The sequence below is a fragment of the Electrophorus electricus genome, chromosome 2 (genome assembly GCF_013358815.1).
Source record: "Electrophorus electricus isolate fEleEle1 chromosome 2, fEleEle1.pri, whole genome shotgun sequence".
In the NCBI taxonomy this organism is placed as follows: domain Eukaryota; kingdom Metazoa; phylum Chordata; class Actinopteri; order Gymnotiformes; family Gymnotidae; genus Electrophorus; species Electrophorus electricus.
This window is the reverse complement of record NC_049536.1, coordinates 12,272,449-12,282,353: the sequence shown is the minus strand read 5'-3', so window position 1 is coordinate 12,282,353 and position 9,905 is coordinate 12,272,449. Positions and strand designations below refer to the sequence as shown.

Sequence of the window (9,905 nt, the reverse complement as noted above, 5' to 3'; positions counted from 1 at the left end):
TATTTGTTGTAAGGTTGCTTGACTTCGGCTGAAATCATGTTTTCAAAGCTTATACGACAGCCATAAAACAGGAATATGAAGGAGTCGTCTGTATGCTTTTAAATATCAAACATCACAAGCGCCCGCCACGAAACAAACAGCTACATTTTAAATTTCAGCGTTCGTAAAGTATGGAATTGGATGTAGCGAAACACCGAGAAACCGCGTCCACCGAACAAAATGACAAAATAAGTCGTGTATAAAATAAATGCACGATCTGCCTTTTATTTGGTGGCGAAAAACGGGCTACAAAAAAAGAACGTGAAATTGTGACACCAAGACTATTTCAGTACTAATAAGCACTAAAAGTATTATTTCCTACACTATGGCCACCCCTTGATCATAAGAGGACGACCGTTCGGTTGTGGCAATCAGAAGAGAAACTACACGACACTACATTCGCGTTTAGTATTGGCCACTTTGACCAGTCAAAAAAACAAAAAACAAAACAAAACAAGTGTCTCCATTAAAACCATTTATTTTAAGGGCTGCTAACAGCCTTACCAAGTGTGAGCTGAAGCTTATCAAGAACGATTTACTAGTGTTAGGCAGTAAAGTAGCAAAATAAATACAGACAATATTGAACAATGAGAAATGGTATGCTTGTGTTGCAAACCATCACATACTGTACAAGCCCCAATGAATGCTTAAAAAAGGTATACATTTTATTGTAAAAGAGTTTTGATAAAAACTATCTAGCTATCTTGGTATGACATCCATCTGCCACATGGAAAACTGATTTGTTCTGAGCTAAGATGCATTTTTTTAAAAAAAAGGAAGAAAAAAAAAGCAGTAAAAATATTTACACAACTTCATAGAAATATCTTTTTCAGGTGATTTACATTCAGTGTTCTCAATCTCAGGTCCCTTCAACTGGACGAAAGTGAATGCAGACAGAGGTGCAGTGAGTTGACACCGCCTGCCCCCTCAGCAGTGCTCAGCGTGTGATGGTGGAGTTCAGAAGTCCAGTCTTGCAGCTGGATTTTGAGGCCTGAGAGAGTTCTCGCTGGAAGAAGAAATCAAACCAGGCTAGTAAGTACAAAGGCTGCCACTCTGGACACTACAACTACACACATTTACCTGTAGGATGGCAAATTTGCTTTAAAAGTGCCATATTTAGCATTCACTGGGTACCGAGAAAAATGTCATTGTTGGTATGAGCCTTTGTTATTCCTGAGTGTCCATGAAACATCCTAAGCAATGAACAATTTCCACTGAAAATTATTTAAGAATTTATGCCTCTTCAGCACAACCCACTTCTGCTGAGAGCAATCATTAGTGCACTGATTTATCCAAAAACACAGCTGTATTTGCATGAGCCCGAGTCTGATAGAAAATATGAGGAAAAAATATTTTGCTGCCAGAAGCTTCAGAGTAGTAACACTGTACCAGTGTACCAACTACAGTGGCAAACCATGAATTAATATAGTAACAGCCAAATAGTGTTATGCTTCCTGAATATGAACATCACACACACCCTTATTCTGTATCGTGATCATGAAGCACAATAGTTTTCATCTCAAAACAGTTGTATTTGATCCATGTAGATATATTTGTCCATTATAGGCCCTTCCATAGACACCATAAATTCCAGTCTTCAATGAAATCGATGTTTGTAACCTGGTGCTATTCTAAACCTGAGCAAGGAATATGCTGACTCATTATTTAATGCAGTGAATAGACTTATTGCAGTAAGGTAAGGAAACATGCAAACATGTCTCTTGTGGGACAGAGAAAAGTCTGACAATTTGAAAGGCTTGTAAAAACAGGGAGGCTTCCTGTCTATGCTGAACTGTAGAAACTGTGCTGTAAATACAGATCTCAAGTTCTTACTTTATAGTCCAAAATCATATACAGGCAAACAGGAAAAATCTTATGTTCACAATTTAGCCCTTTAAAAATTAGGATTTAATGTTTTAAAAACATTAAAGCACCATCTGAACTGTATATGTAGCAACATTTATAGTTAATTTTGCATACACACATTAAGATTAATATTAAACACTTTCAGTTTAGAGGAAAAACAAAAAACTTTCCCTATACCACTAAAGTTAATTCATCGAGCAGTGTGCAAGAAGCAGTCACCAAGTGTGTTCTTGTTATGATGCCAAGTACTATTAGAGCATTACCACAGAGCATCCCTCTCTCTTACACCCCCACCAGCACATCTACCCACTTTCTCTTCCAGCAGAGTGAATGAGCAACAGAGCAGAGCGGTGAAAGTAGAGGGCACCGACAGTTTCACCTGGTCAGCCCAGCAGAACCAGCAGCACACGGTCCAGGCAAATGGGGAGTTAGTGGAGGGAGCACACGACATGCATGCACACACCCACACCCCAGTTAAACTGTTAGCTGTGTGAAGGCACATGTGGGTGGTCATTAGTCAGGTTAGAGTAGAGTTTGTGTGTGTTGAGAGTGGGGTAGAGGTGGGGTTAATATGGTAAATGGTTTAATTCATACCGACCTGGAGATGATGGTGGATTCAATGTTGACACAATCCCTCTAAAACAAAATTGTAGAGTTAGACAGCTGAACTGGCTAGCAAGGGGCCTGCACTGGGATTTTGGATTTGAACCAAGTACAAGCAACATAGGAATCTACTCTTAGTCCAGCAACTAGGACACAAGCCCAGATCAAGCTACATACATTAAACACATAATAATGTAGAGGCAGGTCACACTGCATGTTTTGGATGTCACATGTGACTGGACCGAGCGCTGCTGGCACTGGGTGTGCTGCTGGGTGTTTCTGGTGGCAGTGATGACTGTATGGGCTGGAGGTCAGAGAGGGGCCATTACCGCAAACTCGGAGTAGGAGCTGGCCACAGAGTTGATGGAGTAGTTTCGGTGTGGGCTGGCAGTCATGGTCCGCAGGGCTCCGCTCAGCTGAGACAGGTTCTCCTTATTGCGCTCCAGGCCACGGGGCGTCCGGCCACGAGCTGGCGTCCGGCAGCCTGCAGTGACCTCACGTCCCACACACATCAAATATGTAAAAACCACTTTACCAATGTATTTTATTAATTTAGAATGGCCTCACTGACAAACTTAAAAAGACAACTCTCAATTGAGGGACTTTCCCTCCCCCCATATCCATCCATCCAGAATGTGTTGCTTAAATACAAGAACTTTGCATGTAGATCTAAGATGTAGAAACAAAAATGACGACCACATATCTGAATACACGCGCAGGGATCACTATCTAAGAAGAATACCAAGTGTCTGAGTATCTGACACTTTGTGGATTTGCTTATTTGATTTAAGACCAGGTATGACGGGGGTATGTTCAGATGTGTATCTAAACTAAAAAGAGGTGCGTCTCACCTTGGTAACAGAGAGAGGAGGTCTCATTGAAGGGGAATGGCAAATGGAGCGGAGGGTGGAATTGGGGGTGAAGCTAGCAATACTGGAGGTTGTATTCAGCTTCAGGAGAGAGTACAGCATTCAGTTTTAAAGCAACAACAAAAATATTCATAGAATTTCATTGGGTTGAAAGAGCAAAATTTTACATTTGGGGTGAGAGACATGGCAGCCATTTAATATTGTGATATTTGATGTCGCGTTTGAAACACAAGATATGCATTAAAATGTTTAGGTTTGTAATGTTTGGTAAAAATTGGAATAGGCATAATGCTCCAGCAAACTGATATTTGGTTAATTTATTTTGGCACCATGTTAAAAATCTTTTAAACCAATCAACCAAAAACAACCCCATCCACATTCCACATAAATGGCCAGACAGATAGGTACCTTGCGGGCCTTTCCTGGGGTGGGCGTGCCTGCTAGCCTCCTCTTGGTGGGTGTTCTTAGAGCTGTGCCATACAGCATGTCCTCCTCAGTCTGCTTACTCTTCTTCATTTGCTGCATTGAAATGATATGAGGAACCCATAAAGACAGGGAAAATTGCTAAACACAGGGCCCTTCTCATTTGGGAAACCTGGAGCAGAGATTTAATGTGACAGGAGGCTGCTGCACTGTGCCAGCTGGGTTATAATGAGATCAGCGATCAGTCTTTGACCCGTTACCAACTCTTTCCTTTTCCATTTCCTTCTAACTTCATTATCCTTATGATGATTTTAAACAGGCCTTTTACTCACGACTTATTTTCCCTTTCCTTTGTAATTACAATGGTAATGATTTTAAAAGCAGAGCTGTTAGTATCAACCGCTCAGGCTCTGTGCGTTTATGGTAATAAATAAATCATTAGACGTAATTACCCTCTCCAGCTTCTCCCTCTCCTTTTCCAGGTGGTGCAGGTTCCACTGCTCCTCTACGTACTGTGTGAAACACTGCCCGTTGACCTGGAACTCCTTCCCCTGCTCCGCCTCCCACTGCTCAATCTGGCTTTTCAGACTCCTCTCCAGCTGAGCAAAGGAAACACACATTTACACTTGAGCCCCTGTCTACTTAGGATGGCATCCAAACAGTGATGAAGACCCTGCATGAGGGACGGACCTTAGGCAGGCTCTTCTGCAGCTCCGCCCGCTGCTTCTCCTCCCGCAGCAGGTTGCCACCCCTGTTGTGGAACCGAGACGGATCCGTGGCCTTTTTCTGCAGACAGGGAGAGAACCGACTTCACCTTACTGACCCGCAGCACCCCGGTCAGTGAGGGAAATAATGCATTTACACGTGATGGATGCATGTTCGAGCCAGATGCCACACAGAAGCAGGCACGTCTGAGGGGCTCACCTCCAGCTCCTGGAAGAGAGACCAGTTGTTCTGCCAGCTGTTGACTCCATCGTAAAGCTCTCTGTGGCTCTCATAATGCTCCTTCAGACACTGCTGCTCTTGCTCGTGCGCGGCTAGCAGCTCCTCTGTGAAAGCGTCTTAACGAAACAAGGTTAACACCAATCACAATGAGAACGGTAAGGGGCTAAATGAAGCTCGAGGCTAACAGTGAGTCACCAATAAAAATAGAAATCTAGCTAAATACTCTTACAGAGCAGAAAAGGACCATCATGGCCATTAAATTTATAGTGCCCTTGTGACACACACACACACACACACACACACACACACACACACGAGAGAGAGAGAGAGAGAGAGAGAGAGAGAGAGAGAGAATCAATTTCAAAGTATTAAACTGGATTTTCTAATGGATCTGCAGCTCATTTTGTTTTGGTAATCTCTTTCTAAGGATGTACTAAAACATCAGAATCAAATACTCTGGCATGGTTTCCATGAGAACACAAGCAACTGTGTGGAACTGAGAGGTCTTGCTGCTTTAGATGCAAGACACCTCGTCCACCTCAATACCTAATTGGATACATGCAGTCAGATTACTATAGATACAAAAAGGAGGACGGTCCAAGTCTTTAAAAAAAAGGTTTAAATTGGAATCACACCCCTTTGAAGGGATTATTCCAGTATTTTTCAATTTCAAATCTACCACGTTATGGTTGATTACCAAGCATTTTGATATGCTCCCTACTCAGAAAACCAAAAGCTCTTTTAAACACACTTTTAATGGAAACCTAAGGCAAGCTGCTGATCAACATTTAAGCAAAAACAATCAAATTAAAACTCAGAGTAAACACAGTTCTGCCCAGTTGCACATAGCTACCACAAAAGCACAGGGGAAAAATTAAGTAACCTTGTTTGCTTCAAAAAATAAATAAATAAAAAATACTGAATTTATTTTTGAATACTGAAAGCTGTATAAAACTACACAAGAACAGCTTTGATAAAACATTCTCTAATGTTTGATTTTAAGCCAATCACTGACAGAACATTAAATACACCAAGTTGCCAGTTTATTACTTACTATTACATCTTTTAAGGGTAGGTGCTGTGTAATCGTATGTGTGCACTGACATAGTGGAAGCTGATATACCGTCATAGTATGGAGTGAAGGCCTGCCTCTGCTGCAGGCTGTAGAAGCATTTCTCCCAGAGCAGGGATATCTCGCCTCTGACTATCTCAACCACACTCTTAATGTTCTTCATCTTCAGCTCCTCCAGACGCTCCAGCTCTGTCTGCAGCTGGAGGAGGAGTGTGCAGGTAAACACTAAGCAAGGGTAACACCAAGCATGAAAGCAAAAGAGCAGCTAAGGTGTATAATGCACTGATGACTTAAGTTGTTATGGTGACTGTTTCAGTTAATCACAGTGTGTGACTGGACAGTTGTGTCACTTTACACTTCTTCAAAATACCAATTAAAATGCATTTCTGTCTATTACCATCTACTTTTTCTTTTGTGTGTATTGAGCAGCTTTTATGTATATGTAGGTTTAAGTGTGTGGTACCTTTAGGATTCATCCTAAAATCACACTACAGATATCTAGGTTTTATCATGCAGGGGATGAGAACTGCATAAAAACTAACTTGAGTAATTTATCATGCAAACACGTTACATTGCACTATTGATCTTACATAAAAAAAAAAAAGAATGATCACGGAAAATGTGAACAGCAACAAATTTTAGACTTGGTTATCATAACATGAAAATTTCAAACCGTTAACAACTCTAGTGATCACGCTGCACTGACAATTCTGCTTGTACATGTAAAACTACTGCATTTTTCAAAATATGCATCAGACAGTTTTGTGTGTGCACGCATGTGTGAGAGAGACCACTCACAGCATCCATGTCTCTCTTCCTGCTGCTTGTTATGTGCTCAGTGATGGTCTCTCTCTCTTCCTGAGGGACGTGCAGTCTCTCCCACAACTCCCCAATGCGGCAGCGGTATGACACACACATTGTCTCAATTCTCGCTTTCTGATTTTCCAGCTGAACCCAAACACATTCATATCTATGACAGCCTGCAGATACTCTTATTCAAAGCTTCGTACAAAAGCATACTTAGCTAGTACAAACCTATGACACCCTTAAACTGAGATACTGTCAGAAACAAAAGTCAGTAATGAAACCTAACGGGGGCACAGAATCACTGCATCCCCTCACACACAGCACTCAATAAAGTAATCACTCCAACCTGAAAGGTACTGAAACCACAACTACAGCCATATTTAATGAAAGAAACATTAACAGGATTAATGAAATGTCAATCGGAAGCTGTTAAATAGATTATCTAGACATGAAGTGAGAATTAGTGACTTCAAATGAAAGACAGTCCTACGACCAGGGTAGAATTGGGAACAGACAGACTTATGGGCGAGAAATGGTAAGGGACAAAAAACAAACATCTACAGCGAATGTGTGGTGTGAGACCAGTGACTCAGTATGGTGTACGTGTGGAGGTTTATTTCTGTGTACCTGGCTCAGCAGCACTTTGAGGGCAGTAATATTTTCTGTCGAGAGGCAGAACGCCTCCTCATCCTCACAAACCACTTCTCTCTCAAAGCTGGTGTCTGGCATCTGCTCGAGATCCTCCATGCATGCAACAATCTGACGTTTGATGGTCACAAACTCAGCGTGACGACACTCCTAAACACACATACCCAGGTCAGTACCGTCTCACTACTGTTCAACTGATACTAAGCAAACCTACAACTGTCTGCTGCAGGGAGCTATGAAATATCCCATCAAGTTATGTAAGGGTAAAGAGAAGCATGGATCAGCACCAACACACAGATGCATCTCGTTTCTGATCTCAGGATGCCTTACCTTCTCCTTGTTGCGGGTGGCGATGTGCTGACGGTAGTCCTCCAGCTGCTGGGCGGAGGGCACCCGATCGGGGTCGATGGTGTATGGGTTATCGCACAGGACGTCGCACAGCTCACGGTCCTGCTGCATCAGGGTCTTCAGCTCACTCATCCTCTGACTCTTCTGCTTCAGCATCACCTTCAGACGTGTGCGGATCTCCTTCTCAAGCTGGAGCATGGTTAGACCTTCCTCATCCTGACACACACATACAGACACAAACTTAATACAACCAAACACCAGCACAGGAAGAACACCATAATTCTGGTTCTTGTTTTGCTCATTTGAATTACCTCAAATGGAGGAAGCCCAAGCTCCTCACATAAACCACTCAGCTCTTTTCGACAGGACCCAATGCTGCTCAGCAACCTCTTCTTCAGCCCCTCCTCCTCTGCTATCATCATGTCCAACAGGTTCTGCGAGAAAAATACACATTTAAATATAAACTAGAAGTTAACAGCTTTCTAATGCATTCGAAACCACGTGACGGGTTCGTTAAGGCGTACACTACTACAGATGTCAGAGTAAAAATATATATATAAGCAATAAAAACCCAACAATGTAATCACCTTTATATGCATCTTAACCGCGTCGGTCCGCTGAAGCCTCTGGTCCTCCGGGATTCCGATCTCCTCCCATATATCTTTTAAGCGGCTCAGCGCCTTATTCAGGCATGCCACGGACTCCGCGGCATGCACTTCACTGTAAAATGGTAAACGCATACTCAGCACAGTCCCAGGGAGAAGTATTTTTTGGCATATCTACGAGATTGTCATTTAGTTTTATAAGCATCCAGAGGGCGATAACTAAGTAAAGAGTAGATAGCTAGCTAGCTTGTTTCCCTTCCCACTGGAGGCCTACAATAAGAGAAACGTCGTAGCTACTTAACATAACCTAGCTAGCTACTAACCTGCACACATCGAGGAGTAGCTAAATAACTAAACTGTATTACGCTTATGAACGTCATCCTAGCAAACCTCATCTTGGCGATTCGTTAAACCAACCCTTCAGGTTAGTCCCCAACTGTTAGCTAACGCTATAATATCAGTTAACCTAGATGAAAGAGCTTCGCTAGCTAAGATATAGATAACTTGGCAGCTCGCTTGCTTGCTAATTAGACAACGTCATTTCATATATGCCATTATATAGCAAGTAAGGGAAATTGCTTACAAGCCAGAATACACCAATTGCTACACTTTGTTTACATACTCAATAAGTGTAACTAGCTAACGTTATAAAATAAGGCAGCCAACGCGACGCTAGCTAGCTAAAGATCTCGGTATGGTTTTCTCTGGATAAAGTTCTTAAATTCACATATATAACCATTACCTCTTCCTCATCGTGGCGCTCGAATAAAAAAAAAAACCTCAACGTAAAAAGATAATCATTAATTACTGATTCCCCACTTGATGTTACCCAGTAAACGAAAGTAGCTAACGAGCTACAATCGCACCCACACGATACTAAGCTCTTGGATGAATGTGAAGCCGTTCACTGCGATTCAAATCCTGCAACGAAACGCGTTTGTGTCACTGAATGGCTAAAAACCCGATTACGTCATTGAAACCCCATCCCAGTTAGTTGATTGGTTGAATGGTTGAATGGGGTGAAACGTAACGCAGCTTTGGTGCAATGCATAACGTCAACAAATCCTATTTTTAAAAGATGAATGTGCGACTTTGTTAAATTCAGAGATTAATCAACAGAAAGCCAAGTCTAATCAACATGCTATAGAAAGTTACATTTCCAGTACAATACTCAACGTTAATGCAGTACTGAATGTAAATAAGATTAATGCGTCGCTGATGGGGGCCGAATGTTGTATTGATTTGCATGTTATATGGATCTGATAATTTTTTTTCAAGATCTCAGTCAACATTAATATGTACCTCTTTAGAGAACAGTAAATTATAATCACAGCAATAATACATCAGACCTTTCTCTATAATGTGTTGGCTATAATGTAATATATATCAAAAGTAATATCAAAATATGTTAATATCAATATATGTTATTAATAATAATAATAATAATAATAATAATAATAATAATAATCAGATTCTGATCCTACTTCCATATACATGCCTATTTGGCTCTTTTTAATATTAATAGATTAAGGTACATATCATTAAGTACATATCACTGTGAACATTATATAATTAACCTATTCTGAAAAAAAAGCTGACTACCTTTTGTGTATTCTATGTTTGCTTTAATGTCATGTTAACATGTACATGTGCACTACAAAATTAATCACTGATTTGTTG

At 41.2% G+C, this 9,905-nt stretch overlaps 1 protein-coding gene across 4 annotated transcripts; it reads right to left on the bottom strand.

The window, feature by feature from the left end:
• Positions 1–256: 256 nt before the first annotated feature.
• On the bottom strand, positions 257–9,097 carry prc1a (protein regulator of cytokinesis 1a). 4 transcript variants are annotated; one of them, XM_027004050.2, is made up of 15 exons: positions 8,968–9,097; positions 8,208–8,340; positions 7,932–8,054; positions 7,603–7,836; positions 7,252–7,422; positions 6,616–6,765; positions 5,869–6,016; positions 4,725–4,861; positions 4,491–4,586; positions 4,253–4,399; positions 3,786–3,896; positions 3,360–3,458; positions 2,838–3,002; positions 2,504–2,541; positions 257–1,045 (listed from the first exon to the last, which is right to left on the bottom strand). In XM_027004050.2, exons 1-15 carry the CDS (start codon positions 8,976–8,978, stop codon positions 997–999), a joined length of 1,812 nt encoding a protein of 603 aa, XP_026859851.1. In that variant the 5' UTR covers positions 8,979–9,097; the 3' UTR covers positions 257–996. The 4 variants fall into 4 exon arrangements, with proteins under 4 accessions (XP_026859851.1, XP_026859854.1, XP_026859850.1 ...); XM_027004053.2 differs by lacking the exon at positions 2,504–2,541; XM_027004049.2 differs by lacking the exon at positions 8,968–9,097 and having other exon boundaries at positions 8,208–8,360.
• Positions 9,098–9,905: the final 808 nt, after the last annotated feature.